General features: G+C 57.9%; 1 protein-coding gene across 1 annotated transcript in view; it reads right to left on the bottom strand.

Moving 5' to 3' along the window:
• TNFRSF1B (TNF receptor superfamily member 1B) overlaps nucleotides 1–17,455 on the bottom strand; it is a gene marked incomplete at both ends in the record, with an annotated part of 34,277 nt that extends 16,822 nt beyond the window's left edge. Inside the window, one exon of the mRNA XM_079696302.1 lies at nucleotides 17,378–17,455. Within this exon, the coding sequence (XP_079552428.1) occupies nucleotides 17,378–17,455 (78 nt within the window). The remainder of the gene's footprint in view (nucleotides 1–17,377) is intronic.
• Nucleotides 17,456–17,886: the final 431 nt, after the last annotated feature.

The raw sequence follows: 17,886 nt of genomic DNA, 5'->3' as shown, positions 1-17,886 counted from the left end.
CAGAGCCTGGCGTGTATTGACAGTTAGGGGCTCAGGGCTCACTAATCCGAGCAGTGGGCTTCATCACAGTATCATTTCCTGCAGGTCCAACCTCAGCACCAGGGACACCGAGCCCTAACCCGGGTGCGCCTTCCACGCGGATCGGCCCCGGAGGCCCATCCCTCACCCACACCCTCACCCCAGGCCTGGTGCCAAACCCCAGGAAGGCAGCTCTAAGGAGGCTGGGAGAGATGCAGGCCAGCAAGGGAAGTGGGATCCATTCTGCATGACCCAGAGCCTAAAAAGTAACTTCCATCCCCATCTGGACTGTAAGCTGATATGCCCAGGGCTGCGCCCACATGCGCGCACACACATGTTCTCGCGCGCACACACATGTTCTCTCACACACACACTCACTCAGTCCTGATACTTCCTCCCTCGCTGTTTGCTCCTGGAGTAAAGCCCCTTCTCGGGGCTCCTCCCACTTACTGGGGGTGGGGGTCACTGCCTGCGTCCAAAGCCCCTGGCGGGGGGTGTCTATTATAATGCCCACTCTTACCTACCGCAATGAAGGAGCAGGAGCCTGGGGGTGGGGGCCAAGAAGCTGTACTGTTAAAAAAAAAGAAAAGAAAAGAGAAAAGAAGAGAAGAGAAGAGAAAAGAAAAGAAAAAAGAAGAGAAGAGAAAAGAAAACTGCCAAGTGACTCCCATGCTCCAGGGCTGAGCAAACCCGAGCAGCACGCAGGCCAGAGCGAGATGAGCTGGGGCAGCACGTGGAGGAGAGGCTGGGGGAGCCCCGAAGCCGGAGCGTCGTGCTTCCTGCAGCCCCTTCGCACCATCATTCACTGCACATTAGCTGCAACGCAGCGCCTAACTGCCCCCCCAGCCCCCCTGCAGCCCGCTGCGCCTCGCACTCTAACTGAGCAGCCCGGGAGGCAGCCTCCCCCCGCACAGCATCCTGAGGGCAGGGAGGGGTCACACCTCCTTCCCTCGAGCCCCCTGCCCCCCACGGTGGCGGGCACAGGTCTCAAGGACCCTGCACACGGTGGGCTTCCTCCCCCCAAGTACCCTAGGGGTAACTAGGGGAGCCCCTCACTCCTGTGGGCCCTGAGAGCCACGGGCCCGGCAGCTCTGGGCAGGGAGAGGACTCCTCCTCTCCTCGCCCCCCCTCGCCGGGGCAGCCCTCTGTGGTGCAGCCCAGGGCGCCTGCCCTGCCTGGGGGAGGATTTCCTGTCAGGGCCCAAAGGACCTGACGGGAAAGGGCCCTGCCTTGGCCAAGTCTGGGCTCTCTCTCCACCCGTGGGGCAAGGGTTCCGGGACAAAGGCAGGCAGCTGGACCCCCAGGGCCCCCAGGCCACTGCCCGGCGGCCTCCCATCCAGGGTCTTTTCCTGTCTGAATCCCGCTCTGAATCCCCTTCCCTACACTTCCTCCTGCCGCTCTGACTCCAGCCGGAGCTGCTGGCAGCGGGCGGAGGAGGTCAGCCCTCCTTTAAGCAATCTTGAGGCCTGTTTATCCTCGGACAGGAAAAAAAAAAAAAACCAAACCACTGCCCTGTCATGGCTAAACAATGAGGAACAGAAAGCCCCTTGCAGAGTGGGACAAAAGGTCACTCCCTCCACTGCCTTGCTCACCAGAGCAGAGGCTAAGCTGGGGCACAGCCCTAGGAGCTGGGCCTCAGGTCAGCAAAGGAGCCAGACAAGCGGAGGGTCCTTGGAGGGGCCCAGAACATGGTGACCAGCCTCTGGGAAACTCGGTGCTATGGAAGCTTCTGTTCTTCTGTCTGGTGTCAGGGAGGCTCAGAGTCACACTCCACCCACCCACAGGGGAGCTCTGACCGACATTTTAAAATGAGGAAATGAATTGGGTAGTACTGAATTCACTCAGCATGCTTAGCAGACCCAACTTTCAAAATACAGCATCCCCACGTAAAAACTTGGAAATCACTGATGAGCATTAACCACTCATTTAACAGGTAGGAAATCTGTGATCCAGTGTGTGTGTGTGTGTGTGTGTGTGTGTGTGTGTGTTGGGGGAGGTTGGAGAAGATAGATGATGGATGGATGGATGGATGGACAGATAGATAAAGAGAAGGAGAGAGGATGATAGATGAAAGGAAGGAGGGAGGGAGAGGGAAGGAAGGAGGAAGGAAGGAAGAAAGGAAGGACAGAAGGAAGGACCCATCTAACATCCAATTTGTAAGGCACATCTGATTGTGCCCATTTCACAGACGGGGAAATAGAGATGGAAAGAAGTCAACCCACCTCCTGGGGTTTCCCAAAGGCCATGCCAGGGCCTGGCTGGTGGCAGGCTGAGTGATGCCTGTGCACAAGGGGCCAACAGGGCCCATTGCTCATCCACCACAGGCCTCAGAGCTGCTTCCCATCGGAGTCTGCAGCTCCATTTCCTCTACATCCCAGGAGTGACAGTACGTGTTGGACCCACCATCGGATAGACTCCTCACCAACATTTCACAGATGGTTGAGAGGTGAAACGATGCACCCAAGGCTACACCAGAAGAGCCACACCTCCGACGCCCCTATCCTGCCTCCTTTCTCTTGTGGGCCCAAGCTTCCCTTCCCCTCGACACAGACCCAGGACCCCAAGCGCCTCCCAAACTCAACACCCTCTCCCACCATGTGGCCTCCAGCACTCCTCCAGGTTCTCAGCTTTGGCCCTTTGGAGAGGAAAGGGAAAAACAGGATATTCATTAGGCACCAACAACTATCTGCCAGGCCACGCTGCAAGCACTTTACAGAATCCCACTCCTACCCCCCAAAAGCAGGCGGGCATGTGCCCACTTCACAGCTCAGGGAGATCAAGTCATTTGTCTGAGGTCTGGGAGGGAAGAGGTGGAGTTGGGATGTGACTCTTGCTCTGGTCCCACTGGAGAAGTCTTTGCTCCCCTCCTCAGGACAGCTAAAGGGACCAGCCCCTGAGATCCGCCCTCTGCCCTGAGTCACCACCGTGCCACCAGCACCCGTTCATCCACCTCCACGCCGAGCGGAGCCTGGGGAGCTGGTTGACACGGGCACATGCGCCCTCTCCCTCCCTCCCTCCCTCCCTCTCTCTCTCTCTCTCTCACACACACACACACACACACACAAACACACACACACACACACACCAGTGCAAGGGACCTCTCTCAGCCTCAGGCCAACATCCTCTGACCTCAGCTCTGACCTGGTTTCCCAGGTAACCACGCAGGAATCTCAGAAGAGCCCGCAGCGGTTAGGGACACCCAGCACCTGAGACCCTGCCCTTCCCAGAACTGCCTGTGTCACGGGGCTCCTTGACCTGTCAGGAGCCGGCAGCTCCTCAGCAAGCAGGAGCGGGGTCAGCAAAGGCTCAAAGGTAGGAGCCTGTGAACAGGGAGGGTTGGCCCAGCTGATCTGCAGCTGTGTCAAGTGCTAGAGGGACACGTGGGAGCTGATGACCAGGAAACATGGCCCAGAAGTGGGGGTGGGACTGAGGCGCAGCAGCTCAGGGCTGGCAGCAACCTTAGAGATGATCTCAGATGACCTCCCATTTACTGGTGGAGAAAGACCGGGGCAAAGGTGGAAACGTTCGTTCATTCATTCAACAAACATGAAGGCGCCGGGCACTCAGCATCAAACATAAGCAAGTCCCTGCCCAGGAAGCTGGGCTCTAGCTGGGGAGACACAGACACGTACAGTGGAAAATGGGAGGTGGTAGCAGGAGCTAAGGAAGAGGGAAAAGCAAGGTGGGGCCAGAAGCCCCAGGGAGGATGTGCTCCGCGTGTTCCAGGCACAGCCAGGGGGCCAGGGCAGCTAGGCCAGGGTGGGCGAAGGTGAGGGAGAGGGTGAGGGTGCTAGGAGACAGAAACGGCAGCACCTTATCCTGAAAGTCTGCATCGTGCAGAGCTGTTCACACGCAGTACCGTCTCTGATTCCTCATTCCAGTGCTGTGAGGTTGGTACTATTAGTATTCCCAAGTCACAGATGAGAAAACTGAGCCTCAGAGGTCTCCTCACCTCCAGCTCTGTGTTCCTTCCCCGCCCCAGGAAGACTGGATCTCAACCCTCCCTGCGCTGGGCCCACCCCAAAGGTCCTCCCTCCCCCACTCAGGCACTTCTTCTACTGTGGGCGGTAACTAGCTTCTCTGTGCCTCAGTTGCCTCATCTGTAAAATGGTGGTGTGGCCTGGTTGAGGCTCTAAGCCCTTTCCAGCTCTGGCTTCTTAAGGATGGGCATCAAAAAGCTCAGCCCCCTCCCAAGACCTCAGGAGGATGGGGTGGGTGGGTGGCCCACCCACATGAGAGGTGGAAACACTGAATGCCCTAGGAGGTAGGGGCTGGGGTGTGAGGCCAGACTGAGAGTGGGTGTGGGGCGGGGCTTCTGCCCCTCAAACGCCCTCCGAGGGTGAGGACGGCCTGAGCAGGCGTCCCCTGGGAGGAGGGTGGCTGGAGATGTCCATCCTCCCAGGTATACGGACACCTGGCCTCACAGGAGGAGCACTGGACTCAGTTCAGAGGATCTGGATGCATATGCTGGTCCCAGGGGACTTGGGGACATCACTTACTCTCTGAGCCTCAACACTGTCATCCGTAAAATAGTGACATAACACCTTGCCCGGCCTCCTCCTCCTCCTAAAGGCGGGGGGTGGGGTCTTAACTTGGGTCCGTCATCTTCTCCCAGACTCCCAGGGGACCCAGGGGGGTGGCTCTAAGGGTCTGCGAAGGCCCTGACACACATGTGGACTTGTGTCGGAGGGAATATTAGAACCGGGCTCTCTCTGCCTCGGTTTCAGCTAAGAACAGGCACGGCGAGGACAAGTCGCTGGGGGCAGGCGGCCCAGTTTTGGTGAGGCGCCAGGTGGCCCATGCAGGCCTTGCAGTGGAGGGGGTTTCCCTCCCTCCTCGAGAGCAAGTCTGGGGAAGCCGACCTGTGACCCTTGGAGTTAAGGAGTCACCCTCAGGCTGACCCCAGGCCCAGTCCTCAAGAAGCCCAAGGTCAGGAGACGGCAGTAGGCCAGCTGCAGGGACAGTGGAGCGGGCCTCGTTAAGGCAGAGGGAGGAGGGGACGCCTGCAGGCCCGATGCGGGCTTTCTAGGGTAGTGGCCTTGGGTCATCTCCAAGGCACTTTACTCAAGCGGAACACCTGGAGGGGTGAGGGGACCCCAAAATAAAGAGTCTGGGTGAGTGACCAAAACCCAGCAGCCAGGGGTCCATTAAGTGGCCAGAGGACCCAGTGTCCAGGATAAGGGACAGGGATGTGGCTGTGAGTCCCTGAAAGGAGGCGAGCCTCAGAGGCCGGCAGGGGGCAAAGCCAGAGCAGGACCAGACTTACCTGGTGGGTCAGGCATGAATGTTCCCCGCCCCCACTCCCTCCCTTTCCCACTCCTCCCCACTCTCACCCTGGAGGACCAGAAACCACAGCTAGCAGCCAGGGCTGGAGGAGGGAGGCTAGCTCAAGGTGGGCACTGCACTGGGGCTCGCCCAGTGAGCAGCAGGGCCAGGGCACCAGGCAAGACCCTCTCTGATTGTGGAGTCTGAGTCAGCGCACTTTCTCGGGGAATTGGGCAACCCCGCGCCAGCTGACTTCCTGCCTCCCTGCTCCCCGACCAAGACCCTGCATGCACCCCAAGATGGGGGCCCTTAGTCCCTTCTCCTATTTATAAATAGACTGCGAGAGGGGAAGGCAAGAAGGACAGGCCTGGGGAAGGAGGAGGAAGTGGCCACCACCAAGACAGTGTCATCTGGAAGCACTGAAGCCGTGGAGCCCGCTGCTCTTCCTGCCAGCACGGACGAAGCGCTGCAGGGGTCTCCACCCCCCGCCCCCCACTTAGATGCCAGTACCCTTGGGAAGGGGTCCCACTCCCAGCCTCCCCCAGGAGCACCCCTGGGCAGGGTGAGAGCAGGAAGGGGACGTGGTGGGAAGAAGGCCACGGTGGGGAGCTTCAGGCTTGAGGAGTTCACATGCCCCACACAACTTCTCTTTTCACAAAGTGGGAGAGACAGAGACTGTTCAGACCCAGGAGTAGCACCTACGGCGTGCAGACAGCGCTGAGCGTGCTCACATGCATTCTCTTGTTTTACCTCTGCACCAACACAGAGGTCAGCATCACCCCATTTTAGAGATGCGGAAACAGAGGCTTCCGGAGATTCGATACCACGTCTGGGGCCACGTAGCCAGCAAGCAGCAGAACTAGTCCCAGCCACGTCTCCCTCAGTGTCCTCAGACAGTCTTATACCCCGTGATCTTCTCTTGCTCCCTCATATCACAGAGGAGAGGCCCAGAGAGGGAGAGTGACTCTCCGGAGAACACACAGTGAGCAAGGTGTGGGCGGGTTCAATGACTCTCCCAGGTAAAAGGGTCTCCAGGATGCCAGGCACAGACACTGCAGCCATGGCGCAGAGCAGAGGCGTCTGCCCAAGGACCCAGGGAGGGAAACCGGCTTCAACCAATAGAGAGACCACAGCATTTCCATGGCAGGTCCCTGGGGCCCTGGCATATGGTGAGAGACAGCAGAACCATTTGGGCTTCAATCTTAGGGGGTTCTCGGGAGTCCCGCAGACTTCGGGGTGCAGCTGACACGGCGATGACGCCAGAGCCAGGCAGTGGAGGCTCATCTGCCATCACGGAGCGGAGCGGCACGTACGTCAGGAGGACCGACCACATCACAGGCGGCGGCCGAGGGTGACACATCCCACTCCCCGCCTGCTGCCTGTGATGTCGCTTTAGAAGTGAGCTGGGGGAGGACAGGAAGCCCGGGCTGGTATCCGGTTCTTGGGGTCAGGCTTTGTGCTAAGCACCGGGGTACAAAGATACCAGGGCGTGGTCCTTACCCTCAAGGAACCCTCGGTCTAGTTGCAGAAAACACCCCAACCCTTTCCATCCCCTCCCAACACACACACCCCAGGCCCAGCCACCACCTTCAACCTCCTCACTCTTGGTCCCCAGGCTTCCCAGACAGACCTGAAGCCACCTTCCTACACCAAGTCTGTCCTGAGCTCAACGTCCTCAGCTTGGGGCCCGGGGGCCACCACCTGGGCCGTGCCAGCATCTCCCACTCAGTCTTCACCTCACCCTGCATCATCCCTCTGGCTCTGGCACCCTCCTTCACGTGTCCTCCTGCTGATACCTCTGCCCAAACATCCTGCCCTCCCCTCTTGCAGGGCTAACTCTTTGGCTTCCTTCAAGAGTCCTCTCCACTATCATCTCAAGGGAACCTTCTCCGGACCCGCAGATGGGGTCAGAGGTCCCCCCGCTGAGGGCTCCAGCGACACCCCGGGTCTATCTCTCTAATTCACGGACCACCTTTTGGTTAATCGTTTGCTTCCCTGTGTCTCCCCGTCGGCACCCTCTAGCGTGAGCTCTGAACCAGACACCCGGGTTTCGGTCCCAGCTCTGCCACTCACCAGCCTCAGTTTTGCCATCTCTGAAACGGGGACAAAAGCAGTGCCCACCTCACGGGGCTGTTATGATTCACTGGGCCAAGGCGTGTGGAGTGCGCCATGCCCAGCAGCAGCAAGAGCTGAGCGTTAGTCGTTGGGTTTTTATTACTCATGGCTCTACACCCAGCCCAGCGCACAGCCCACAGCGGGTACCTAATAGATGCTGAATTGTTTAACAGAAGCAAAAGGTTTCATTTCCAATTAGCTGAAATGAGTTGGGGTTAGCAGGAGAACTGGGCAGGAAATGGGCTTAGAGAGAGAGAGGGTGGCATCCCCAGAATGGCAGAGACCCTCATGGCCACTGCAACCACCGTGACTTCTGGGTGGTAGTTTAAGCACAGAGTGCGGAAGGGGCTGTCTGGGCTGGCATCTGGGCTCTGCCTCTGGTGAGCTGAGAGCCTGAGCCCAAAGCTTAACCTCTGGGCCTCGACTGCTTCTCCTATCAAATGGGGATGATAATGGTACACCCTTCCCAGGTGGCCTTGAGGACAGAAGGCACTCGGGGCATGTAAATGCATTAGACCCATGCCTGGCACCCACGAAGCACCCCCTGGACGTCAGTCCTCGCTCAGGGTTTGCTGCACTCTCCCAGACCCCAAAGGGAAGTGACAGAGGGGACCCTTTTATCCCCACCTCACCACTGAGAGGAAAACCAAAGCCCAGGGAGAAGGTCCCAAGGTCCTGGCAGCAGAGGCAGGCGGGCCCCCGGGAATCCTGCCCCTCTGCCCATGGGGGGCTCATCACATTTCATGCCTGAGATGCAAAGGCCAGCCCTGCCCAGCCTCAGGTCCACCCCAGCAGCGGCCAGGGTGAGCGAAGCCGGGTTCCCTGGGGCCGAGAACGAGAACTCCAGGAACACACGAGGGTGACACTGTCCACGGTCAGGTCGCAGGGACAGGCCTGAGGCCATAGGCGCCTCATGTTGCAGGACGGGGTGGAGAGGGCCGGCTCTCCTTTCTCCCGAGCGTCTCTGTCCCCACCCTCGGTCTTTGGTCCAGCCCAAAGCCCACCTCCTGCTCCCTGAAGCCTTTGATCCTTCCTTCCTGTTCTGCTACTAACCTCTCAGCCAGAGCTCTCGCCTCAACTACTGCAACATTCTCTCCACCTCATCTGTCCTTCCCACTGAGGCCTGAGTGATCTTCCTAATACACCCTCTGCTCTGGTCACTCCCTCACTCAAAAACTATCAGTGGCTCCCCATTGCCTCAACTCCTGATACGAAGTGAGTATGGTAGCCGAAAGCATGGTCACCGGAAAAAGGATGCCTGGCTTTGAATCCAGACTCCCCTCTATTGGAGGGCAGCATCAAAGGAGTTTCGTTTTTTAAAAAATAAATAAATAAATGAGGCTAAAAACCCTCAGTCTTCTCATCTGCAGAATGGAACTGATAACAGTATATACCTCATGGGACTGTTGTGAGGATTAAATGAGATAACACATGTAAAGTGCTTAGTAAACGCTCCACAAATTACAGTTGGGGCTTCCCTGGTGGCGCAGTGGTTGAGAATCTGCCTGCCAATGCAGGGGACACGGGTTCGAGCCCTAGTCTGGGAAGATCCCACATGCCGCTGAGGAACTAGGCCCGTGAGTCACAACTACTGAGCCTCCACGTCTGGAGCCTGCGCTCCGCAACAAGAGAGGCCGCGACAGTGAGAGGCCCGCGCACCGCGATGAAGAGTGGCCCCCGCTCGCCGCAATTAGAGAAAGCCCTCGCACAGAAACGAAGACCCAACACGGCCAAAAATAAATAAATAAAATACTGAATACATAACTACTTTAAAAAAAAAATTACAGTTGCTACAATGTTTTAATTTAATTTTTAAATTTTTTACTACTTCCAGAAACTGGTCCTAAACGGCCTAAAGCCTCAAGTGCCATCGCCACCCCTAACAGGCCTGTTGCTCCAGCTAGGATGGCCTAGCTACTATCCCCTGCTGTTCCTACTCCTGGTATCCATTCAGCCCAATCCTGACCACCCTCCAGGGCTCAGCCTTTAAAAAGATCCTTGTGTGGTCAGTGCAGGAAGAGGAATGTGGGGGACAGAGTCAGGAAGGTGTCAAAAGACGAGGGGGGTGGCCAAGGGGCCAGGCCAGGAAACGAGTGAAGCCATGGGGTGGGGGGGGAGGGGAGGGAGGACGAGGAATCACGCCATGAGGTGGGGGAGGGGCTCGAGAGAGCCAGGAGGACAGGACAGGACAGGAAGGAGCAGAACTGGGGGCTGTGAACGCAGAGCAGGAGGTGACAGGCTCACCAGGGACAAGCTGAACCTGGAGCCTCTGCGCGTGGCAGACAGAAGCGGTGCCCTGGGTCTGCAGGAGGGAGGACCCGGAGGGGTGCCCAGGGTGCTGGCGGCCGTCCCAGTCACTAAAGCCAAGTGCTGGGAGCCCTTCCCTAAGAGTCACTGTCAAGTCCAGACCTGGGCCTTGAGCTGGAGACCCACAGAGGCCGGAGCTGCAGGCCACCTCCTGCCCAAAGTCACTGACCCTCTCTATCCCCTTCCCCCTCCCCCTTGTCTAACACTCAGGCTGGGCCAGGTCTCTGCTGATCTCCACTTCCAGCTGGGCCAGCTGAGAGGGTCAGAGAGGAGAAGGGAACTGGCCAAGCCCTCCCGAGCTAGAGGCTGAGCCAGGGCTGGGCCCGGGACCACCCCCCAGCCCCATGCTCCGGTCCCTTCCGCAGCCTCTGGCATCTCTCCTGAACGGCACTGGAGAAGGCTCTCCACGGACAGTCCGGCAGATGCCCATCCGGAGCCCCCTGCCCCAAATCCCTCCCCGTGCTGCTCTCACCCTCAGACCCGCTCAGTTCCCCGAATGTGTGGCCAAATCAGCCACACCCACTGCAGGGCCAGGCTCAGGTGGAAACAGACAGGTGGGCCCCTGTCTGGACAGCAGAGGAAAACAAAAGCCCCTGGGGATTTCCTCCAGTCAAAGCACTGAATCAACCCGGGGTCCCAGCTCCGAAGCCGGGGGCAGAGTAGTGGTTTGCTGGCCAAAGGGATCCAGCCATGTCCCTCGATGTCACCCCGCACTGCCAGCTGTCCCCACGCGTGCCCACTCAGTATCTGCTACCAAGAACGGGAGGGCGGCTGGCCGGTCTGGGGCCTGGGAGATGGACTCTGCAGCCTTGCGAACCGGCTAACAGGTCTTGTTCTAGTAACAAAATGGATAGTCTTGCGATCCTCAACCTCCGCAGGTGACACCTGAGATGCAGCCTGTTCCAACCTCTCCTCTTCTGCAAAGGGGACGTGGAGACTGAGAGCTAGGGCGGTGTGTCACGGTCAACAGGCCACCAGGGCAGAGACAGACCAGAGCTGGAGTCTGGGGTCTCCTGGACAGCTGCCCCGCCCCCCGACTGCCCCCAGCATTGCTCACACCTGGGGCAGATGGAAATCGACTCCTTCAAACCCCCGTCGGTGAACAGACACTTTCTCTTCCTGGGCTCGCACCTCGAGTGCCCCAAACCACAGTGATGTCACCACCACCTGTGACCTCATGACACGACACGATGGAAAATGACTGTGGGCCCCAGAGTCCCAGCCCCACAGTCAACATCTCAGCGGAGGGGCACAAACACCCAAAGCCCTGGGACTCAGAACCAGGGGGACAGCTGAGTCCATCACAGGTGACAAAGCCTTCTTCAAGGAACCCCCCCACCCCTGCACTCAAGGCTTCCCCGAACCTGTGGGATCCCAGGCAGCAGGCCCCGCAGTGATGCCCACAGCACGGATTTTCCCGTGGTTTGGTGCCCCAAAGGGTCTGGCTTCTGAACTTTAAGAGGGGCTAATTAGGCAGTAAGGGGCAGGGAGGTGGGAAACCCGTGAAGCCTGCTCTGCCCGAGGGCTGTGCATCTTGTCTCGGATGCAAGCTAACCAGCAGCCAGGAATTCTCGATGCTACTGCGGCCTGAGTCAAGGAAATCATTCCAGCTAAAACAAGTGGGACTGAGGTCAGCAAGAAGAGAGACTGGGGGGGCTTCCCTGGTGGCGCAGCGGTTGAGAGTCCGCCTGCCGATGCAGGGGACGCGGGTTCATGCCACGGTCCAGGAGGATCCCACATGCCGTGCAGAGCGGCTGGGCCCGTGAGCCATGGCTGCTGAACCTGCGCGTCCGGAGCCTGTGCTCCACAACGGGAGAGGCCACAACAGTGAGAGGCCTGCGTACCGCAAAAAAAAAAAAAAAAAAAGAAAAAGAAAAAAAAGAAGAAGAGAGACTGGGAATCAAAGATGTTAATGGGGGGGAGTGGTGGACTCTCCTTCCTGGGAAAACCCTTAGACCCACCTCGCCCCCAGTCTGTGGCCTCCATCAAGCACAGGCAACACTGATACTTCCCCAACATTCCAAGACAGTGTCAGGATCAGTGCTGTTAGGTTTTACAGATAGGGGTGCTTAGGCCCAGAGAGGTTAAGTAACCCGAGCGAGGTCACACAGTGAGCCGGTGACCACAGTGTACAGATGGGAACTCTGGTCTCTTGGGCCCCAGGCCAGTGCTCCTTCCTCAGGGTCCTGCTGTCTCAGAAATCACTTGGAAGCTGGGGGATGGACAGCATGACCTCAGAAGAGCCTTCATAAAGCTTCCCCTTTTCAGGGTTACAGGTAAATACAACCTTCCGGATCACGGAGGTCAGAGATGGAAGAGATTTTAAAGACAGCCTGGAATCAGCCCATGCCCATCTTGCAGGTGGGAAAGTCGAGGCCTTCTGCATCCCCTTCACAGAGAGGTCATGAGACTCCTCTATTCTATGCCACACGTGTCCCTTGTTCACCCTCAAATGAGATCCAGCACCTGTCACTCACTGAAAGGAGTTGGGAGGGGGAGGGGAGGATTTCCTGACCCCGCAGCCTGTGCCACATGCCAGGCTCCTAAGGCCAGGCAGTTGGGTAGGTGGTGTGAGAGGCCCCAGGAAGAGGGCTCTGGAGCAGGAAGCAAAGCCAGGAGAAGGCGGGCAGGAGGGAAACTGTCCTCAGGGATGCTGGGCAGGAGCTCTGGGCAAATGGAGGTCTGCCCCCCCTACCTCGGAGCCCTGTGGCTCAGAGACAGGGAATCTGCCTCCACGGTGACTCACAGGCCCTACGAAGCCACAGATGCTCAAATAGCCACCAACGGGCTGCACAGCATATAAAGCACTTTTAATCCTGACGACCAGCCAGTGAGGTGAAGGATCATTTCTATTTTACAGATGGGAACACAGAGGCAGGCTCCTAGAGATGGAAAGACTTGTCAAGGTCACAGAGTCTATAAACAGCAAAGTAAGAAGTTAGCCAAGGTCTGTCCAGTTCTGAGGCCAGAGCGTTTCTTCTAAGTCATCAATATTGCTTCCCTGGGGCCTGGCGGGAGCCACAGCAACTCCACTTTGTTCCCATTTCCCTTGGTAGCACCCTTCTCTCCACCATAACCCCTGGTTTCCCTCGCTGTCTGCTTCTGGGCAAGTCACATGCTTCCTGGGCTCTTGAGTCACTGCCAGCGGGTGGCCCTGTCACGAGCCGGGAGGGGGATGTGGGCGGGTGAGCACTTTGGGGAGAGCACCGCTAGCCTCAGCAGACTCAGCACAGCAGAGGAAGAACCCAGAGAAATATCCCAGAGAGAGTGAGACGAACTGGAGCCCAGCCCTGCCACCACTGGCTTTCCAAACGCTTCTGTCTCATCCATAAAACAAGGTCATTATGAAGGTCAGATGAATATTTTCGGACATTAATTCAATATTTTTTAGCACCCACTACATGCTAGGCACCGTTCTAAGCCAATGGTTCTCGACTGAGGCAATTCCCCCCAGGGGACATTTTGCAGCATCTGGAGACAGTGTTAACTGTCACAACTGAAGGACAAGTGCTGCTGGCAGCTAGTGGGTTGAGGCCAGGGATGCTGCTAAACATCCTACAACTCGCAGGACAACTCCCACAGCAACCATATGGCCCGAATGTCAAGAGAACTGAGAACAAGAAATCCTCTTCTAGGCTATGAACAAGTGAATAAGTCCCTGTCCTCACCATGCTTAACACTCTAGTAGAAAGACACAATGCAAGTGAAAGAAATATAATAGGCCATGAGTGTTACATAGGAAAACAAAGCAGGTCAGGGGAGTGAGAGTACCTGGTGGGGAGCTTTTATAGGTAGGATGGCCAGAGAAGGCATTCCTGAGAAGAATTCATTTCAGCAAAAGGAAGTGCAGGAATGAGACCAGAGGATATCAGCGGGAGGAGCATTCAAGGTAAAGGGGAAGCAAGTGCAAAGGCCCTGAGGCAGGGGTGTGTGTGGCATGTCTGAGCAACAGAAAAGCAGCCCACATGGCATAAACCTGAGAACTAAGTTGATGTGTAGAGCTGAATGAAACACACACACAAACACCCCACGGATGGCATCAAAACTCTCCCCCTCCAACCTTCTTGGATACCCCTCCAGGAGCCACTGGGCCAAACCCAGGACCACAGTGAGGGCCACATCCTCAGTCAGCAAACAGGTTCCCCTCTGACATATCAGACAGGGGACAAAGAGACATCCCAGGACAGCAGGTACCCTGGATCACCCATCTCCACCAAAGGCTAACGTCCCCAGGCCAAGCTAGGAGTCCCCAACCTCTCCCCTAACTCGAGCTGGTCCCAGCCTCCTAGGTATTGAGGCCCCTCAGCCTCAGGCCAACCCAGCAGGTAGAGATCCCCTCAGCCCCCTCCCAGCAACAACAGAAAGCCAGACAGCTGGAGCCCTGCCCATCCCCATTAGATGGCACCAAAGGCTCACCTATCCTGCCAGCTGTACTGGCATTTGTTTGTTGAATGAATGGATGACTAGATGAATGAATGATGCATCCCACACCAGCCAGCAAATACAGCTTTTAAAGGAGGCAAAAACCCTGCAGGCAGAGTGATTCTGCCACACCTGCAGCAGCTCAGGTCTCCCTGGGGCTCTTTCTACAACTTGATCTATTACATCTGACACAACTGAGTATCCACTGTGTGCCAGGGACCCGGCTGGGGGCAGGAGGGGGATACAGGCATGGGGAGGGTAGAGTAAGAAGAGCTTTGGAATCAGGCAGACCTGCATCCGAACCTCCCCACCCTCTACCCTCCAGTTCTATAATCCTGGGAAAGGCCATAACCTCTCTGAGCCTCAGCTTCCACATCTCTAAGTGGGAACGCCACCTTTTAAGAGTTGCTATAAGGAAGGTTTCAGCAAGATTCTGTAGTTAAATCCTAAGCATGCTGCCTGGCACTTAGTAGGCATTCAAACAACAGGTGCTATTGTGGTGCTAATAATAAGGAGGAAGACCCCCCAGTACCTGCCCTCAAGGAACTTTCCATCTATTGAGGTGGATAAAACACAACCAGATTAAAAAGCAGAATGTAGTCTGTCCTAGAGAGGGATGAAGGGCTGGGAGTTCAAAGAGCAGAGGATCAGGGCTTCCCTGGTGGCGCAGTGGTTGAGAGTCCGCCTGCCGATGCAGGGGACACGGGTTCGAGCCCTGGCCCGGGAAGATCCCACATGCCTCGGAGCAACTAAGCCCGTGCGCCACAACTACTAAGCCTGGGCCCGAGAGCCACAACTACCGAGCCCGTGCGCCTAGAGCCCATGCTCTCCAACAAGAGAAGCCACCGCAGTGAGAAGCCCACGCACCGCAGTGAAGAGTAGTCCCAGCTCGCCGCAACTAGAGAAAGCCCGCGCACAGCAACGAAAACCCAATGCAGCCAAAAAAATAAATAAAATAGAAAATAAATAAATTTTTTAAAAATCCAACTGGGAGAGTGAGGAAAGGCTTTGGCGTGGGGGGTAGGGGGAAACGTGCAAAAGACCCTGAAGGATGGGGGAAAGGGTGCCCCACGGAGAGAGACAGCGTGGAGTACGAAGATACGCAATGGCCGTGTTTCGTGGGGTATGGGGTACGATGCAGAGAGGCGGCAGCAAACACCCGGAGACCTCACTCGCTCTGGCCTGAGACACCTGGGGGAGTTTCTGCCTTGGCCACTGGGAGCCTTCTGCTTCCCAGGCAGGGAGAGAGGCACTCCTATTTGAGGAGGGCCACCCCAGCGATGCCACCAAGGAGCATCAGTGGGAGAGGGGCCAGGGGACCAGCTAAAAGGCTGTGAAGACAGTCCCGGAGGAGGGAACCTGAGCTGATACAGGAGCTGGGCACACGGGAGGGAAGTGAGAGACTCAGGAAAACCCCTCAAGCAACTCCAAGACTAGGGGCTGCTGTCCTGCAGAGAAGCCCTGTGCCTCCTCCCCCCAGAGGCTCGTATGTCCCCAGGCTCGCTGAGGCACAGTGATGCCCCTAGTCTTGGCACGCTGCAGTCAGGCTGGGGACCAGAGCCATCAGCATCCACACTCGAGTCTCAGACCTGGGACTCTCCCGACCTCTGTTTACAGAACAACCTCTGGGGCAACACTCCCAGGTCCCACCCTGGCACCAACTGTGAATGAGTCAATTCTGGTCTGACCACCTCTGTCCTCTGCTCTTGAGAACTGGACTCTAAAGGTGTCTTTAGCCTTAGCCAGTGAGTCACCTCACATGTCAATGCCACCTCCCACCTTCCTCCCTGGTCAAGATATCCAGACGGGTCAGCACACACCCATCCATCAGGGTAAGATCATGAGGAAAGGATGAAGGTACACCTCCTCCCTAGCCAAGAGGGGAAAGGAAGAGGTGTCCCTTTTGAAGAAAGAGAGCACCCCATGCCCTTCCATGAAACACAAGGAGTTTGCTGAGCCTCAGTTTTCCTTCTCTGCAAAATGGGGCTATTCTTTTTTTAAAAAATAATTAATTAATTTGTTTGTTTGTTTTTGGCTGCATTGGGTCTTCGTTGCTGCACGCAGGCTTTCTCTAGTTGCGGTGAGCCGGAACTACTCTTTGTTGCTGGCTTCTCATTGCGGTGGCTTCCCTTGTTGTGGAGCACAGACTCTAGGCGCGCAGGCTTCGGTAGTTGTGGCTCGCGAGCTCTAGGGCGCAGGCTTAGTAGTTGTGGTGCACGGGCTTAGTTGCTCCACGGCATGTGGGATCTTCCCAGACCAGGGCTCGAACCCGTGTCCCCTGCATTGGCAGGCGGATTCTTAACCACTGCGCCACCAGGGAAGTCCAAAGTGGGGCTATTCTGTCCTACCAGACCATGGAGACTGCCACAAGAGGCAAAGGTGGAACAATCCTCTATACACTCTCCCTTGCTACTGTGGTGGGTGCAGTTAGCGCTGAATAACAGCTCTGGGGTCTCTGCTCTCTCCATTTTCTTAGAGCCCCTTAGACATCATGTTTGTCTTGATAACCAGCCCAGAAGTCCTCCCTCACCCCTGTCGCCCAGAGCTCAGGCACAGATCCTTGGGGACGTCAGCCCAGGGGAACCTGAGGGCACTGTCTTCCTCCCCATCACCCCAGAGTCCACAGACGGCAGGCTCTGAAGTGGCCACTGGACACTCCAGGTGGGTCCTGGGGAAGGGGTCTGGGCAAAGGGCACGGAAGACAGTCCACAGTCTGTGCCCTTATTAGGTGCTTACTGCACACCTGGCCCTGTTCTTTTACACACGCAGCCCCAGTATTTCTAAGAAAGAGGAAAATCGTAGCCCAGAAGGGGAGGAAGTCTTCTGAAGAAGGTGCCGGGCATCGGTAGCGGGGACAGCGCCCCAGTACAGATCACCGCCTACCCCCACCCCCAAGTCACCCCGGAGAGGCCAGGGGTCGCAGGGATAACAGGAGTTGGGGTCCACAGTCTGGCTGGGATCTGCCCAGGCCCCGCTGGCCGGCCACCGACGGCGGAGGGACCAAGGTGCGACTCCGGGTCGCGGTGGCCAGAGTTCCGGCCCCGGGCGCACGTGTGCGAAACCCGGGGTCCCCAGAGGGTCTCCAGCGGCGTGCATCTTATCCGGTGTGGCGGGTGCGGCGCCTCCGTCGCCCCGAGCCCCGCACCCCTGTCACGGAGCCCCGGACGCCCCGGGGCGGGGGACGCGCGCCAGCCCGGGGTGGATGGGATGGAGCCCCCCCACCCCAGACAGGGCCGCGCGAGTCACCTACCTGGGTGGGCACGGCGCGCCCTGCGGCCCAGAGCTGCAGTCCGACGGCCAGCGCGGCCCAGAAGGCGGTGGGCACCATGGGTGCGGGCGGCTCGGCGGGCCCCTTGAGCCCTCACGCCTCCGCTCCCGCTCCGCTGCCTCTGGCGCCTCGGACTGAAAGTGAAAGCCGGCGCGCTGCCGGAGAGAGGCCGGGGGGCGGGGCGGGGAGGGGAGGGGCGTGGACACACCTCCTCCCCGCCCCACACAGCCGGCCGCCCCGCCCCCAACGCCCCCTCTCACCCCAGCTCTGCCAGCCTAGCGCTGGGTCCCTACCTCCAGCGCCAGCCACTCCCAGCCCTCCGAGACCCTCCAGCCTCCTTCTAACGTCCCCTCCCCTTCGAGTCACCCTTCCCAGCGGGGCTGGTGGGGGTGGGAGAGGGGGCAGGAGACCCGCCTTGGGGTCGGGCTCCCACCAGGCTTGCGGCTGCCCCGAGGTTTTGTCTCTCGACCTGCCCTGTATCCACCTACCCC

This window comes from Hyperoodon ampullatus (assembly GCF_949752795.1).
Source record: "Hyperoodon ampullatus genome assembly, chromosome: 2".
Taxonomy (NCBI): Eukaryota; Metazoa; Chordata; class Mammalia; order Artiodactyla; family Ziphiidae; genus Hyperoodon; species Hyperoodon ampullatus.
The sequence above is the reverse complement of the archived record's forward strand: the minus strand, read 5'-3'. Positions and strand labels throughout refer to the sequence as shown.